Source organism: Ursus arctos, unplaced genomic scaffold, assembly GCF_023065955.2.
Source record: "Ursus arctos isolate Adak ecotype North America unplaced genomic scaffold, UrsArc2.0 scaffold_28, whole genome shotgun sequence".
Lineage (NCBI taxonomy): Eukaryota > Metazoa > Chordata > Mammalia > Carnivora > Ursidae > Ursus > Ursus arctos.
The window spans coordinates 4,779,390-4,795,113 of NW_026622963.1; the positions used below are offsets into that span (position 1 = coordinate 4,779,390).

A 15,724-nucleotide genomic window follows, 5' to 3' on the forward strand; every position below is an offset into this window, starting at 1 on the left:
GTATCTCAAAGCTGTTTTTCCAGTTTTTCTCCTTACTGGCAAGGGTGGAGTTCAGCTTTTCAAAAGCTTTGCTTCAAAGGTGCCCTAAGTTGCAGTGACACGTGCTCTTCCCTTTCTAGTCAGAGCATAATCAACAGCGCTCATGATGACAACGATTTTAACAGGGCTTAGAATTCCTTCGGTCTTTCGAGCACTTTACAGTTTACAAACCTGGGCAACCAGCACCTCATTTTATTCCACCAGGAGGCAAGGCAAGGCAAAGGGTTTTTCCTCCCATTTGTGGATGAAACCATTGCAACGAGACAGAGCGTGTGTGGCCCGAGAAATGAAGCCCAGCGGGGCTGATGTCAGGAATCACGACGGTGCTCAAAGAGGGCAGAGAGACTGCGCACTTCCTCTCTCTGGGGCCACGTGCTCTCTGCTCTCTGCTCCCTCATGTGTCCCCTCCTCCTCTCGGCCCCTCATCCCTTTCTGCTGCTTTTTTTTTTTTTTTAAGATTTTATTTCTTCATTTGAGAGAGAGAAAGAGAGAGCACAAGCAGAGGGGAGAGGCCGAGGGAAAAGCAGACTCCCTACTGAGCAGAGAGCCCAACTTGGGGCTCCATCCCAGGACCCGGAGATCATGACCTGAGCCGAAGGCGGATGCTTAACCAACTGAGCCAGCCCGGCGCCCCTCTTTCTGCTTCTTTACCAGCGTCCACAAGACTGCAAATCGCAGCGCACCCAGGCTCTGCCCGTCCTCCCGTGTAGGCTCCAAACATCTGCTCAGTCTCTGCCCCTTGGAGCCTCACCTCTCAGGAGAGACTCTGGGCCTCCCAGCCTCCCAGATGGGTTTTCCTCTGCTCTCCTGTCCACCTTGGTGAGGAGCAGCGGGCCATGTGGTACTAACAGAGCTGCCCAGGCTGAGATCAGAGCTCTTAGAAGGGCGTGGAAAGGGAGGCAGAGATAGGCTCTTAAATACAGCCGTCTCCGAAAGCTGCTTGCTGTGTGAAGTTGCACCCAGGAGCCTCGCCCAGACCCTCAGTCAGGCTCTGCCCACCGGACCGGCCGGGGGTGCCCCCCTGCGCAGATCGGGGGAAGCCTGGAGTCTGAGGGAGAGGGCCGGCCCGGGCTTCCCCTGGCCCTTGCCCACCCAGGCTTAGCCCTCCGTCCCCCTCTGCAGGTGCGGATCTGGGAGATCCCCGAGGGGGGCTTGAAGCGGAACATGACCGAGGCTCTCCTGGAGCTGCACGGGCACAGCCGGCGTGTGGGGCTGGTCGAGTGGCACCCCACCACCAACAACATCCTGTTCAGCGCCGGCTATGACTACAAGGTGAGCGGCCCGGCAGCAGCTGGGGGGGGGGGAGAGGTGCTCTCTTTAGGGGCCACCTGTAAGGAGCACTGTTACTCTCCTGAGCTTGTTGACCAACATTGTCCCATCTGTCTGTTCATTCATTCATTCATTCATTCGCTACTCAGGGCTGGGCATCGCCGGTGGGCCCATCATTGCCGGGGTCCACAGAGGCCATCTCTCCAGCTTTTCTGGCCCCTATGGATTAGAAGAGAAGGCCCACTCCTTCCCACACCCTCTTCCGAGCCACTTCTTAAATCTAGAAGTGGCTGCTGCCCTCTTGATGGGAAAAAGGAGCAACCAAAGTTGCTGGAGGGAAGAGAAGGGCATGCCCTCCCAAGAGGTGTGCCGGCCACGGGACCCTGGCCGGGAACACGAGTCCTTCTGGCTCGTAGCAAAAACCGAGCCCACGCTGGGGCTGGGCTCTGCCGAGGGACAGCCGTGGATTTGTGCGACAGGGAGCGTCAGCCTTTGATACAGAGTTTCACGCCCCGGCCTGCCTCCCAGCACAGCCCGACCCCGCATGGGGCGTCTCTCCCAGGGCCATCGGGTGCAGACGGGGGACAGACAGCTCGGGGCTCAGCCGCAGGGCCCACCCTCCCCACCCTCCCCTGGCAGGTCCTCATCTGGAACCTGGACGTGGGAGAGCCGGTGAAGATGATAGACTGCCACTCGGATGTGATCCTCTGCATGTCCTTCAACACGGACGGCAGCCTGCTCACCACCACGTGCAAGGACAAGAAGCTTCGCGTGATCGAGCCCCGCTCCGGCCGTGTCCTACAGGTGAAGCCCCACAGTCTTTGAGGGGAAGGGAAGGTGTCGGGATCTGGGACGTGGCTCTCAGTCGGGCCTAGAGGAAACGGTTGTGCCAGCTCCCCTTCTCCCACGCACCTGCCCTGCACCTCCGAGAGCCAGCCTCTGGGTTCTGGGTTCTTCTCAGCTCACAGAGCCCCTGCCTTATCTGCGTGGGGAAGGACCTCAGGACCCTTTCTCATCCCCACTATACCCCTCTCCCCAGGTGGGATTCTTCCGGCCTGCTCGGGGGGCAGAACGGGTGACCCCCTTCAGCGCACAAATCCCGGGGTGTTGCCCAATATGGGCCCAGAAAAGGGGGCTCTGGACTCGTGCCCGGCCACCTGCATGGGACGAGCCTGAGGGACATGGCTCAGGGCACCAGCCCCGGGGACGGCTCCTCGCAGGGAGGTTGACGGTGAATTCAGCTCCAGCTTGGTCTTTGAGTCTCCTGGGCCTTGACTGTAAGGAAGGGCTAGATGCCGTTTGGGAGTCAGAGAGGAACACTTCCCGAGCACCTACCGCGTGCCAGTCACAGGCCAGGTGGGACGGAAAACGTGGATGAAATGGGAGGTTTGCCTCCTACGCAAGAAAGGACTGATGCTTGACCTGGTGCCGTTTATCCTGGAAGAGCCCGAAATTGCAAGAGCAGAAAGTCATCTACTACCACCACGGGTAACGACCCTCAGAGCGACTAGCATCATCAGGGTCCAGCAGCCCCGACTCCGAGCTCGCTATGTGGCTCCAGGGCCTGACTCGCTGATCCCTCCTGACAGCCTGCTAACGTGGGCACGGCTACTCTCCCCGCTTCGCACGGGAACCGAGGCTTGGGGAGGGTTCGAGATGGAAGCTTAGACAGGTGGAGCTGGAATCCCAGCCCAGCCAGCGGCCCCCAGAGCCGCTGCTGAACAGAGAACCCAGGCTCCACAGACACGACCCAGGCCGGAGAGGTGGGGCTCCTGGGGGCTACCCTCGTCGGGCAGGACCAGAAGGGACACCAGCCCGGGTCTCTGCGCTGCTCCGCCAGCCTCTGGTTTCAGACCTGATGCTGACTCATCCCGGCAAAGGACTGTCGTGGGTTAGGAGGAAAAGGAAGGGTCACGAACCAAGAGGCGGGGGGGGGGGGGGGGAAGGAGGCGGAGGCTGGCCCGGTTAGAAGGAGTCCCGGTGAAGCCAGTAGGTGGAGCAGTGACCCGGGAGTCCCCTGAGCTCCTGAGCCTCATCCTTGACCTCGGAGATGCCTTCCAGTAGGTGCTGTTGTGACACCTGGGAGAGATGCCTCGCTGAGAGCCCCTGGCACAGCTGACTTCAGCTCCCCCTTCCCCATCCCCACCCCCACCCCCTGGGACACGGCAGAAAGGCCTAGTTTCCCCGCCCCAGGGCCCCTTAGCTCCACAGCACCTACGGTGGCCTCCTCTGGCGGCTGGAAGGAATCCCCACAGCAGCGAAGTGCTTCTCTCGCAGTTGCCGAGGCCAGAAGTCCAAAGTCAAGGCTGCGCTCCCCCTGAGACTCCGGGAGAGAACCCTCCCTCACCTCCTCCAGCTTGTTGGCCGCATCACTCCGCTCTTGGCCTCCGGAGTCACGTCACCTCCTCTGTGTGTCTGCAGCGCCTCCCTTTTTCTTACCTCTTCCAAGGATGCTCGTGATGACCTCTAGGGCCCCCTTAGATAATCCAAGGCAGTGAAGGACCCCATCTCACAGGCGCCACCGAGGGAGGCCTGGACCTAGCTTTTGGGGGCCCCATTCAGCCCACCACAGTTCCCTAGTGTCCAGGGCCCTGGCTCACCAGCTCTCTCTGTCCCCGCCAGGAGGCAAACTGCAAAAACCACCGAGTGAACCGGGTCGTGTTCCTGGGAAACATGAAACGGCTTCTCACGACAGGGGTCTCCAGGTGGAACACGAGACAAATTGCCCTCTGGGACCAGGTCAGCCACAGGGAGGCCGCTGCTGACATGGAAGGGTGGTCGCTCTGGGGGCTCTGCCGGGGTCAGGGAAGGCGGTAAGGGGCCATCTTGCCGGGACATAGGTTGATACCGGTCTCCATCCCCCCAGGAGGACCTGTCCATGCCCCTGATCGAGGAGGAAATTGATGGGCTGTCAGGCCTCCTGTTCCCCTTCTACGATGCTGACACCCACATGCTTTACCTGGCTGGAAAGGTAGTGGACGATGAGGGGCGGGAGGCGCTGGGGCAGCCTGTGGGAGAACCCGCCCCATTGGGTCCCTGCTCCTGCCCTGCCCCCTAAGAAGAGCCAGGCCAACCTCTCTGGGCTTCCCTGCTCATCCCCTCGGGCTCTCACTCTCCTCCACCAGAACCCGCCCACGGGTCTGCCATTCATTCCCACTGAAGTGTCAGTGACATCAGAGGTGCCCTGGGGTTTGCACCGGAATAAGGATCAGAGCCAGAAGTGTAGAGGACAGTGACTCATGGTGACATTTGAGGCACCTGCCAGGTGCTCTTTGGCAAATATGGCCTCGTGTATCAGAAGCGCTGTCTACACACACGGCGTCCCCACCCCACCACCCCCCTCAGTGCCCTGGGGCAGCCGGCCCTGGGTCTAGAGCCCAGGTCTCCCTGGCCTTTTGACCACCCCTGAGGCACAGCAGAGGCTTCCTTTAGCAGACCCCCGGGACCACCCCCCACTTTGCTCACCTCCCTCCCTCTCTCCCTGCCCCCAGGGAGATGGAAACATCCGGTACTACGAGATCAGCACTGAGAAGCCCTTCCTGAGTTACCTCATGGAGTTCCGCTCCCCAGCCCCGCAGAAAGGCCTAGGTAAGGGGGGGGGGGGGCTCCAGAGGCTACCTTGGCTGTGATGCTGCGGAACGAGAGACCGGTGGTTTGGCTCACGGGTCACCCGTGCCTTGAAATGAACTAGCAGACTCAGAAGCCCACAGCTCCTGGGCCATCAGAAGAGGACCCACAGCTGCTGGCCCTCAGGTCAGCCTGCCCTCTTCAGCCAGCCCGTCAGCGCCCACCTGACGGACTGCTAGTCCACGGGGCCTGACACCCTGGTCTAAGGTCTAGGCCCAGACCCTTTCCTGAAGCCTTTGGGAAGCCAGGCCTCCCGGGTCTGGGAACAGCTCTGTTCTTGCCTGAGAGGACAGGAGAAAGTTCCAGGGGGTCCCCATCCCTGCACCCCCAGGCTCCCCGGTGTTTAGGCAAATCCTACAGAGGGCCCAGGATTGACGGAGCGTCACGAGTCAGGGCAGGGGTGAGATGTTCTTAACACCCCACATTCCACCACTAAAGCCTTACAGCAAAATGTTCATTCCTGTCAGCTAACACTGACAGCACGCGTCATTCAGCAATTCCCTGTTTGGGGTCGGAATCGCCCAGTTGGAAGAAGTTTCTTCCGGGGCTCCGTTCCCTCCTTATCTTGGAGCCTGAGTCTGGCTTGTTCCCTGGGCGTCTGGTGTTACGGATAGGGCCTGAGAGCCGGCTTCCAGGTCGCCAGTGCTGGAAGGGCCCGAGAGCCCACCTCGGACTGACAGCAAGATGGCGGCCCAGAGATATGCCTGAAGTCCCAGTGACCATTCCTTTGACGTCAGCCTTCCCCGACTCTATCTTCTCCTCCTCTTCACTGTCACCTACCTCTTCATTGAGCAGAATAAAAAGCAGCCTGGACTTTAGAGTCAGACCTAGGTTTACATTCAGACTCAACTGTATACCTCACCCTTCTGAGGCTCAGTTTCTCCATCTGTGAAATAGGGAAAATCAAACCTACCTTCAGGTAGGGCTATTATAAAGTTTAGATAGAGCACTTGGCAGAACACCTGGTTCCTCCTGCTCTTTCACATAGTCATTCAACAAACACTGGGGAGCAGCCCCTAGACGCAGTGGTACAAAATACAGAACCCAGCCTTACTCTCGTGGAACTCACATTCCATTAAAGGGAGACAGATAATAAACAAATAAGGGAGGAAAATCCTGGATGGTCATAAATTCTAGGCAGAGATTCATATAAGAACAGAGAGCAACTAGGGCCTATTTGGGACCAGGTAGTCAGGGAAGGCCTCGCTGCGGAGGTGACCTTTTAAGCCAAGATCTGAAAGGCAGGAAGGGGGAAGAGTAGGGCCAGCAGAAGGAGAAGTTGGTGCAAAGTCCCTTGGCAAGAATGAGCCTGGCAGGTTCTAGAAACAGAACGGAAATCAGTATGACTAAGTATAGGCTCTGTAATGTAGCAGAAGATGGGGAGAGGGTTGGGACGTGAATCTGGAGCTGAGGGCAGGGGCCAGACGCCATGGGATGGATTAGAAGGATGTATTCTTGAAGGAGTCTCCAGAGAAACAGGGGGGAGAAATATATATACATATATATATATATATATTAGAAATCCATATATATATATATATATATATATATATATATATATATATATATATATAGATTTATGAGGAACTGGCTCACACAACTACGGAGGATGAGAAGTCCCATGACTGGGGCACCTGGGTGGCTCAGTTGGTTAAACGTCTGCCTTTGGCTCAGGTCATGATCTCAGGGTCCTGGGATCCAACCCCGTGTTGGGCTCCCTGCTCAGCGGGGAGTGTGCTTCTCCTTCTCCCTCTGCCCCTCCCCCTGTTCATGCCCTCTCTCTCGCAAATAAATAATAAAATCTTAAGAAAAAGTCCCATGATCTGCTGGCTTCCTGGAGACCCAGGAAAGCTGACGGTGTCATTCAGTCCAAGTCTAAAGACCCGAGAACCAAGGGAGTTGATGGTGCGAATCCCAGTCTAAGGGCAGGAGAAGACGACATGAGCGGTCCCAGTTCCGACAGGGAGGCAGGAAGAAAAGGAGTGACTTCCTCCTTCCTCTCCCTTTTGCTCTGTTCAGACCCTCCGCGGTTTAGATGATACCCATCCACCCTGGGGAGGGTGACCTTCTTTCCAGAGCCCACGGACACGTACAGTGAACCGTTACACAGGGGAAGGAGTTTGGGTTTTACTGGGAACTCACTGGAGGGTTTTCTTTGTCTTCGGCAGACAGGTGGGAGATGGGACAGCGTGATGCGATCTGAGATGTTAGTCTAAGGTTGCTCTGGCTTCTGTAGGGAGAATGGATTTGGAAAGGACAGGAGGGAGGCAGAGAGACCAATTTGGAGGCCACTGTGGCCTTCTAGCCAAGAAAGGATGGTAGCTGGTGAGGGGGGCAGGAAGATGGGGTGATGAATCCCTTTAGGAAGCAGGGTCAGCAGGACTTGAGGAAGAGGGAGGAGGAGGGAGGAAGCAGGGAGAACTGTTTCTCCTCTCCCCCTCGCCTGTGGCCACTGTGGAGCGTCTGCCATGAGCCAAGCACTTGTCAAGCAACTCACCCTAGGCAGGTCGCATAGACCCTAAATGGCAGAGCCAGAATTCAAAGCCAGGACTTCTGGCTCTAAATTCCACTTGGGTACCTTTACAGTACTTCCTTCCAGCTCCCAGAATTCCTTTATCTCTAAGAGCAGCTTTCCATTCTGGTCAAGGAGAGCTGGGACCTTAACTCAGTTTCACATCAGGGAAAAAGAAACTAACGTTATCTGTGCTCACGATGAGGCCAGGCAGTCAATGAGCATCTTCTCGCTCAGTCCCCTGACCATCTCAGGAAGGGTCCTGCTGTCCGCCTCTAACCAGCCAGGGAACCTGAAGCTCAGAGATGCAGAAATTTGCCCCGGGTCGCCCAGCCAGAGGGAGGGGCAGAGTCAAGACTCAGAACCAGGTGCGTCTGACCCCAAAGCTTGCGTTCCAAACCCCACACCGTTCAGATTCCTCAGTCGGTATATAGCAGACACCGCTGTTAGGAACACGGTGGCCAGTGCACACACGTGGATAGTAGGACACGCACGCACGCACACACACACGCCCTTGTCAGCCCCAGATGTACGACGGGACAGCACTCTCAGGCTGGAGGGCTCATGGAGAAAGGTTTCTCTCTCCTCCGCTCTCTCTGAGAACCAAACACAGAGGCTGAGGGAAGCTAGTGTATTTTAGAAGGTGACAGGCTCAGTGGCCCAGCCCCAGCCATCCTCTGTGACCTGCAGCAAACCCCTTTCCCTAGACCGGCAGGAGTCTCATCTGTCAAAAGAATGGAATAGACTCGAATATTTCAATAGCTCCTCCCAGTTACAAAAGGCCCCCGTTCTAAAGCGGGCACTTGGTGAGCCAGGTCTGGCCCGAGGGCCTGATCTGAGATGGTACCACCCAGACACAGAGCCTGGCTCGAGAAGCCCCCAGAGCACCTGCTGCCCTGTGCATAGATCCTTGCCTCCTAAGTGCTCAGGGAGGAGGGGCGCTGACGGGGGCAGCCCGGACCCACGGAGCTGCGTGTGCCTGTCCGCAGGGGTCATGCCGAAGCATGGGCTGGACGTGTCAGCGTGCGAGGTGTTCCGCTTCTATAAGCTGGTGACTCTCAAGGGCCTCATCGAGCCCATCTCCATGATTGTGCCCCGGAGGGTGAGTGGGGCTGCGCTGGGCTCCAAAGGGACCCCCCACATTGAATCCTAGCTGGCTCGCCACAGACTGACACCTGAGGAACCCAGAAGAAGAAGGTCCTGTGGACTGGGGACTCCGGGCCCAATTTGGGTGGTGGCGGGGGGTGGGGGGGGTAAGATCAGGGCGGTTCCAGGGTGGGGACAGTCTGGCTTGCTGACAAATGCTGGGTGGGGATTCCAATCGGGAGACGCCCGAGGGCTGAGGCTTGGAGGCAGGACAGCCGGAGCCTGGTGAGAGGTCTGCAAGGAGGGGCTGCTGAAAAGCAGGGGTTCTTTCAGCGGCCCCCATCTGTCCCCCTTCTGCTCCCCCCACTGCAGTCGGATTCCTACCAGGAAGATATTTACCCCATGACGCCGGGCACGGAGCCAGCTCTGACCCCCGATGAATGGCTGGGGGGCATCAACCGAGGTACTGCAGGGGGTGGGCTTCCCAGGAGAGGCTTCAAGACGGCAGCTTTTGCCTTCACTCTGGTTCACCCATTGCCCTTTGCGTAGCGTCCTTCTTTACACCCCCCACGCTCGGCCAGCTGTCAAGCATGGTGTGAATGAAAGACATCGCTCCTTGACACGCCACCAAATTGTCAGCATGAACGTTTCCCTTGCCTTTCTTAGATCCTGTGCTGATGTCTTTGAAGGAAGGCTATAAGAAGTCCTCAAAAATGGTATTTAAGGCTCCCATCAAAGAAAAGAAGAGCGTTGTGGTCAATGGAATAGATTTATTAGAGAATGTCCCGCCCAGGACAGAGAACGAGGTAAGGAATATAAGTTATTCCCTCTCCAGGTCCTGGAAGAGCGAGACCTTTACATTTCAATTATGGGCTTCAGGCCTTTAAGCTGGCTCCATCTGGGGCATTTATCTTTCTGTGACAAATACCATAAGTAGCCTGCTATTGGCTTCTGTTGCCTCTGACCCCAATAAATAAAGGCTGGGATATGGTAGCGCTATTGATGCCCCCACCCCACCCCAGCCCTCACTAACCCACACAGTCCCGCGTCTCATTTCAGAACGGGGCTGTCATTTGCTGTTACAGGAGTTATAAATTGCTGACCAACAGAGGAAATGCTGGCCTCATGCCTTACATCATGCCTTCCTCCCTGGCATTGTGGCCGGATGGGGTCTGACAGTTCCCTGTTTGGGGGGAAGAGGCTGTGTTTATGAAGGTACTTTGCACCCTTTAGAATGGGAGCAGCTCATTCAGGGGCAACCATAGCTGGGGCTTATCCATGCCCCCCGAAGTCCTCTCCCCTCTCGACTGTACCACCAGGCCCTGGTGCCAGGGACAGAGTTCGGCTCAGCCAGGGTCCACAGGTGCCTGCCCTGTGCCAGGACTTGGCTTGATGCAGCTCAAGTAGAGATGGGCTGCATGGAGCCACCCGCATCTGAGTCCCGGTTCTGCTATTGCCCGGCTGTGCCCATGCAGGTTTCCTGTCTTTCTCATGGTAAAGTTCGGTGGTGGGGGGGGGTGGGATAACACATAGGAATAACACAAGGTATTTCCTAAGGGTCTAGCACTCGTCCTGGCCCATAGGAAGTGCTCAATGAGGCTCCCTGTATTAGTTATCTATTGCTATGTAAGACGTCACCCCAAAACTTAGTGACTTAAACCCACAAATATTTATTATCTCATAGTATCTCAGAACGGACACCATGGTTCACGGTCTCTCGTGAGACCTTGTAGTTAAATTGGCGGCTAGGCTGCAGCCACATCTGAAGACTCAGCCGGGGAAGGATCTGCTTCCAAGTTCACTCACATGGCCGCTGGAAGGACTCATTTCCTCACGGGTTGTTGGACTGAGGGTCTCAGTTCCCCATGGACTATCAGCCAGAGGCCTCCCTCAGGCCCTAACCGTATGGACCTCTCAGCAGGGCAGCTCACAACATGGCGACTAGCTTCCCTCAGAGTGAGCAAGAGAAGGTGTCCAAGATGGGGGAGTCACAGTCTTTTTGTAACCTAACCTTGGGAATGACAGCCCACCACTTCTGCCATCTTCTATTCATCTGAAGCAAGTTACTAGGTCCAGTCCACCCTTGAGGGGTGGGGTAATGTCAGGGCCATCTGAAAGGTCTCTTGTCACACCAACTTACTATATCACTATTATTTATAAAAAGAAGATTATTCCTGACCTCCAAGACCTCACAGTCTTATAGGGAAATTTGAAAGGTAAACTGATAATTGCTATAAAATATATTTAGCACCATTATAGAGGGATGGTCAGATGTTTAGGATTGGATGGAATCAAGTGAGAAATGAGATTTGCCTCAAAATAATTTCTGAAAGAAGTGGAGCAGGTGAAGCGGGTAGGAGTAGAGATAAAGCAAGAATGGCCGCATATTCTTTCTTGAGGCCGATTGGTGAGTACTTGGAAGTTCATAGTGCTAACCTTTCCACTTTTGTATCTATTCAGCATTTTCCATTTAAAAAAAATTTTTGTAAGCACCCTGAGAAGGTAGCAGGTACCTGAGTTGCTGGGATAGCCCCGGGGGGCCCTACCAAGAGCCCGAGCTCAGTTCTGGAGCCCATGTGGGGCAGGGGGGTTGGGCAGTTGCGAAATCAAATAACATTTCGTTAAAGCTTGTTTATATGAACAGGGAAACTGAGGACCCACAGGGAAATTTTCAAGGGTCTCCGAGCAGGCAACACAGATCCCACAGTCTGTCTGCACTGAAGCTTGTGCTTCTTTGTTATTGCAAAGAAATCTGCCCAGAGCCTTTTGACTCTGGGTTTACCCACAATTTAAACCATCGCAGCCAGTGGGAAACAACCAATTAGAAAAATGGACTGTAAATGGTGGACACGTGGGTCTACGTGTGAAGAGAAACCTGTAGCTCGATCCAGGGGAGGAGACTTAATACAACTCTGAATTTTACTAAAAATCAGTTCATCGTACACTTCAAAGGAGTGGAACTTAGGGTATGTGAATTACACCTCGATAAAACTGTTTGTTTTTTTTAAACAAAAGCTGGGGCGCCTGGGTGGCGCAGTCGTTAAGCGTCTGCCTTCGGCTCAGGACGTGATCCCGGCGTTCTGGGATCGAGCCCCACATCAGGCTCCTCTGCTGAGAGCCTGCTTCTTCCTCTCCCACTCCCCCTGCTTGTGTTCCCTCTCTCGCTGGCTGTCTCTCTCTGTCAAATAAATAAATAAAATATTAAAAAAAAACAAAAAACAAAAAACAAAAGCTGACCAAAAATTGATGCAAAGGAATTTGAGAACTTGGAAGCCACAGGCGTGTATGGAATCATTTAATGCAGGGCAAATAACACGTCATCGCTTCAAAAAGATGTAACCAGGACTGATCGGTTGGTTAAAAAAAAAAAGCCAGTTAAAGAAAGAATCATACAAATGATAGAGACATTCTTTAAACCATTCATTTTCTTTTCTTTTTTTTTTTTTTTTAAGATTTTATTTATTTATTTGACAGAGATAGAGACAGCCAGCGAGAGAGGGAACACAAGCAGGGGGAGTGGGAGAGGAAGAAGCAGGCTCATAGCAGAGGAGCCTGATGTGGGGCTCGATCCCATAACGCTGGGATCACGCCCTGAGCCGAAGGCAGAGGCTTAACCGCTGTGCCACCCAGGCGCCCCTAAACCATTCATTTTCATTTAATGCATTAAGTCAACAGTGCTCACTTCGGCAGCACATAGACTAACACGGTAAAATAAATAAATATGTAAATCCTATTTTGACGCAGGACCAAGACTTTTCTTTGAGGAGCTTCCTGTTTGGGAATCTATGTCTTTCACAAAGAAATCATCCTTTCGTTCCAAATGGCAGTTTCGATTCCTTCGAGGTAGAGCAAGAAAACAAAGCCTGAGGGTTTTTTCGGAGTGCTCCCCCATTTTTTTCTTGCTTAAGACAGATTTATTGAGGTATAATTTCCCTGTGCTAAAAACCGTCCTTTGTAGTGTCCAGCTCCGTGAGTTTTGACAAACCCATCCAGCCAGGTCACCACTCCGGGACCATCTGTAAGATATCAACTATTGCCGAGCCTTTATGTTTATACTGCCCGCCCGCCCGGAACTCAGGAGCAACTCGGTTACCACCCGCTTTATCTAACGCGTGCAGCTCAGTTTTCATGGAACGACAAGTCTCTGTCCGCAGCATTCCTTCAGAGTCGCTCCCATCTCGCTACAGTATACACGATCCAGTGCGGCTCACACCAGGGAGTGGGAGGACACCCCCAAGTGCGTGTCAGGAACGTTCCGTCCAAGGGTGGGGGGTCCTCACGTGGCCCGCTGCTTTGCGGGACTCAGTGGTTTTGCCAGCACCTGTCCGTCTGTGTTCTGGTGGAAGGGGCGGGACTGGTGAATCCAGGGCCGTGTCTCAGGGAAGGGCTGTCCCACCCTTCTGCTTGCCCGTGTCCACCCCAGCCAGCGAATCGGGGTGCGGTGTGGCCCTTGGTGGCAGAAAAGCTGGCTTCCATTCTGCATCCTCGGCTTCCCTGAGAAGAGAAGGATACAAAACATTGTAGAAAGTTTCCCCTTCAGAATGGTAAACAAGAGTATTCTGTCTGCACCCCTAAAAGGGTGAGCTGGAGATATTTGGGAAGGGGGGGCGGTGTTGGACTCCCAGGGGAAGTGGGAGCCCTTGAGCTGGGTCTGGAGAAGGGCATGCTGCAGGCACAAGAGCCTCTGGGGACACTAAAGAGGGTCAGGGGGAAGCCCCGGGGACAAGGGGTGGAGGCCGGGGCGGGGGGAGCAGGGCGTGACACCCACTTGCAAAATCGCCATCTCACCTGCTTTCTCTGGCGGCCCCGTCGCCCCTCTCTTCGCCCGCCCCAGCTCCTCCGAATGTTCTTCCGGCAGCAGGATGAGATCCGGCGGTTGAAAGAGGAGCTGGCCCAGAAGGACATCCGCATTCGGCAGCTGCAGCTGGAGCTGAGAAACTTGCTCAACAGCCCCAAGAACTGTTAGCTCCCAGCGGGGCTGCCTTCTCAGCTGACCTCCGACCTCGCCGCGGTTTCCACGCGCCCCTTCACTCCCCCTTCTCCGGCGCCCCCAGACACAGAGCCGGGCCTGGAGCTGGGGACAGCCCGAGGACCCCGCCTGCCACCTCGAGGCCTGGAAGCTGACCTTGGACCTCTCGACCTCCTGCTGAGAAAGTCCCCAGCCTCTCCTGGAGACCTGTGGCTGGAGACCCGCCCTTTCCCTGACACCCCAGCAGCCTCAGCCACCCCTCGGAGGGGCAGAGACCACAGACTCCCTGCCGGGTGCCCTCAATGGACCAGGGGGCAGAGGGCCAAGCCAGGCCCCCAGGAGATGGAGAACTTGAACTATTCCCCTGCCAAGGGGCTGCCAGGACATCTCGGCCCTCCCGGCCGGGGCTCACAGCATCCCTGCCGAGTGCACCGTAAGGGCTGGATTCCAGGCCTGGGGTGTTCGGCCTCCCCTCCCCGCACCTCCCTCCCCTCCCTGGCAGCCCCGCAAGCCTGACTCACCTGACAAGGGCTGCAAGCAGCCCAGCTCCTTTCTGTCCCTTGCCCCCTCTCTCTTGTCTTCAGGGAATTAAGAGGATTGCTCACCAAGGCCATAATGACCCCTTGCCTTCCCATGATTCTCTTCAAAGCTCTTGGAACACCCCTTTCCCGTTTAATTTGTGAGGTAGGCAGGGTAGGGAATAGTGTCCCCATTTTACGAAGGACGGAACTGAGGGTTGCAATGGGGAAGTGACTCACTAAGTCACCCAGAAGGTCAACAGTTGACCCAGGACCAGGACCCAGCGTGTCCAGACTCCGGGCCGGGGCCCTTCCCACTGCATCAAGATGCCAATCCCATGGGGGCTTCCCCAGTGCCCAAGTCTCTGTGGAGAAAGAGAACTGGAAGCCACTGCTACCATCTGCCCAACACCAGTAGTGCCAATGTGTCACACTGCCCAGTTGAGGCCCTTCCCACTCGGTGCCCCGGCCCCCACCCTCTGCTCTCCCTCCCCAGGGGACTCCCTCAGATGAGGCCCCTTCCTCCTGGAAGCCGAGGCTGAGAAGGGTGGAGCTCGGCCCTGGGGACGGCAGAGCAGGGGTCCGATCACTTCGAGGGATGCTCCGCGCGCGTCTCTCACCACTGCTGTCTCAGCCACTTTCAGCCTTACGCTCGTAGAAGGACCACAGCCCCTCACGTCCGTATAGCACTTTAAAGTTTACACGGTTCTTTGACCCGTAGGATCTCATTTAAGCCTCACCTCCGCTCCAAGAGGTGGGAAGCATTCTCTCCATTTGCAGATGAGGACACAGAAGTGGCCCAAGGTCACAGGACTCTTTGAGACGCCGTAGTTCATTGGGTCTTCTACACATTTTTGTTTCCTTATCTTCTCCCGCCACGTCCCACTACCCACAGAGTCTATAAACACTGCTGTCAGAAAAGTCACAATTTGGGGGCGAGATCTGGCCTGGGGGTCAAGAAATGGGTGTCCACTCCTCTCTCATTAGCTAGGATCTACTAGATGCATTGTGCCCCACCCCTGCTTTTCCCGTGGCCACCCTGCAGTACATCCCTCCACCGAGGCCGGGGCTCCCTCAGCCCCTCCAGGTCACCTGGGCAGGGAAAGCCCCCAGCCCTCAGGCTTTTGCTCCAAGAACCCTCCACCCTCTGGGCCAGCTAAAGCAGGGTCTCCGGGCCCTCCACCCCCCGCAGCTAGACAGTGTCCGTTCTCATCTCCTCACACTTCTGGACCTTTTTTTTCTTCCCCATTGACCTTTGTGGTCTTCTGTGATTATTTATGCTGCCTCCCAAGGATAGAATTGAAATAAAATGTTTTCAACTTATCAAATCTGGGCATGACCCTCTCATTTAACCCCAGGGGCTGCCGTTCTTGGTCAAGTGGTATCTTGATGGTCAACTTCCCAGCCACAGCTTTCGCCTTTCTGGAACGACAAACCATGTCTGTACCTACAGATATCATTTCACACTTTTGTTCATCCACAGCAGGGCTTCTGATCCAGCACCACTGGTTCAGACAATTCTAGATAATTCGTTGCTGTGAGGGCTGTCCTACCACTGTAAGCCGTTCAGCAATATCCCTGGCCTCCGCCGAGTAGACGCCATAGCCACCCCTACTCAGTTGTGACCAATAAAAATGTTTCCAGGTATCACTCAATGTCCCCTAGGATATGAAAATCGCCCCCAGTTGAGAAGCACTGTTCTTC

The 15,724-nt window shown here is 55.5% G+C and overlaps 1 protein-coding gene across 3 annotated transcripts in view; it reads left to right on the forward strand.

Moving 5' to 3' along the window:
* Positions 1 to 15,348, forward strand: part of CORO2B (coronin 2B) — a 126,948-nt gene extending 111,600 nt beyond the window's left edge. For 2 of the 3 annotated variants that reach the window (XM_026478394.4, XM_057303664.1), the window contains exons 4-12: positions 1,162 to 1,311; positions 1,948 to 2,112; positions 3,931 to 4,047; positions 4,175 to 4,279; positions 4,800 to 4,896; positions 8,437 to 8,549; positions 8,906 to 8,996; positions 9,200 to 9,339; positions 13,368 to 15,348. In XM_026478394.4, coding sequence (XP_026334179.1) covers positions 1,162 to 1,311; positions 1,948 to 2,112; positions 3,931 to 4,047; positions 4,175 to 4,279; positions 4,800 to 4,896; positions 8,437 to 8,549; positions 8,906 to 8,996; positions 9,200 to 9,339; positions 13,368 to 13,499 — 1,110 coding nt within the window. In that variant the 3' untranslated portion in view covers positions 13,500 to 15,348. Of the gene's footprint in view, positions 1 to 1,161; positions 1,312 to 1,947; positions 2,113 to 3,930; positions 4,048 to 4,174; positions 4,280 to 4,799; positions 4,897 to 8,436; positions 8,550 to 8,905; positions 8,997 to 9,199; positions 9,340 to 10,217; positions 11,934 to 13,367 lie in introns of those variants that run through there. The other variant, XM_044392003.3, reaches the window with a different exon arrangement.
* Positions 15,349 to 15,724: the final 376 nt, after the last annotated feature.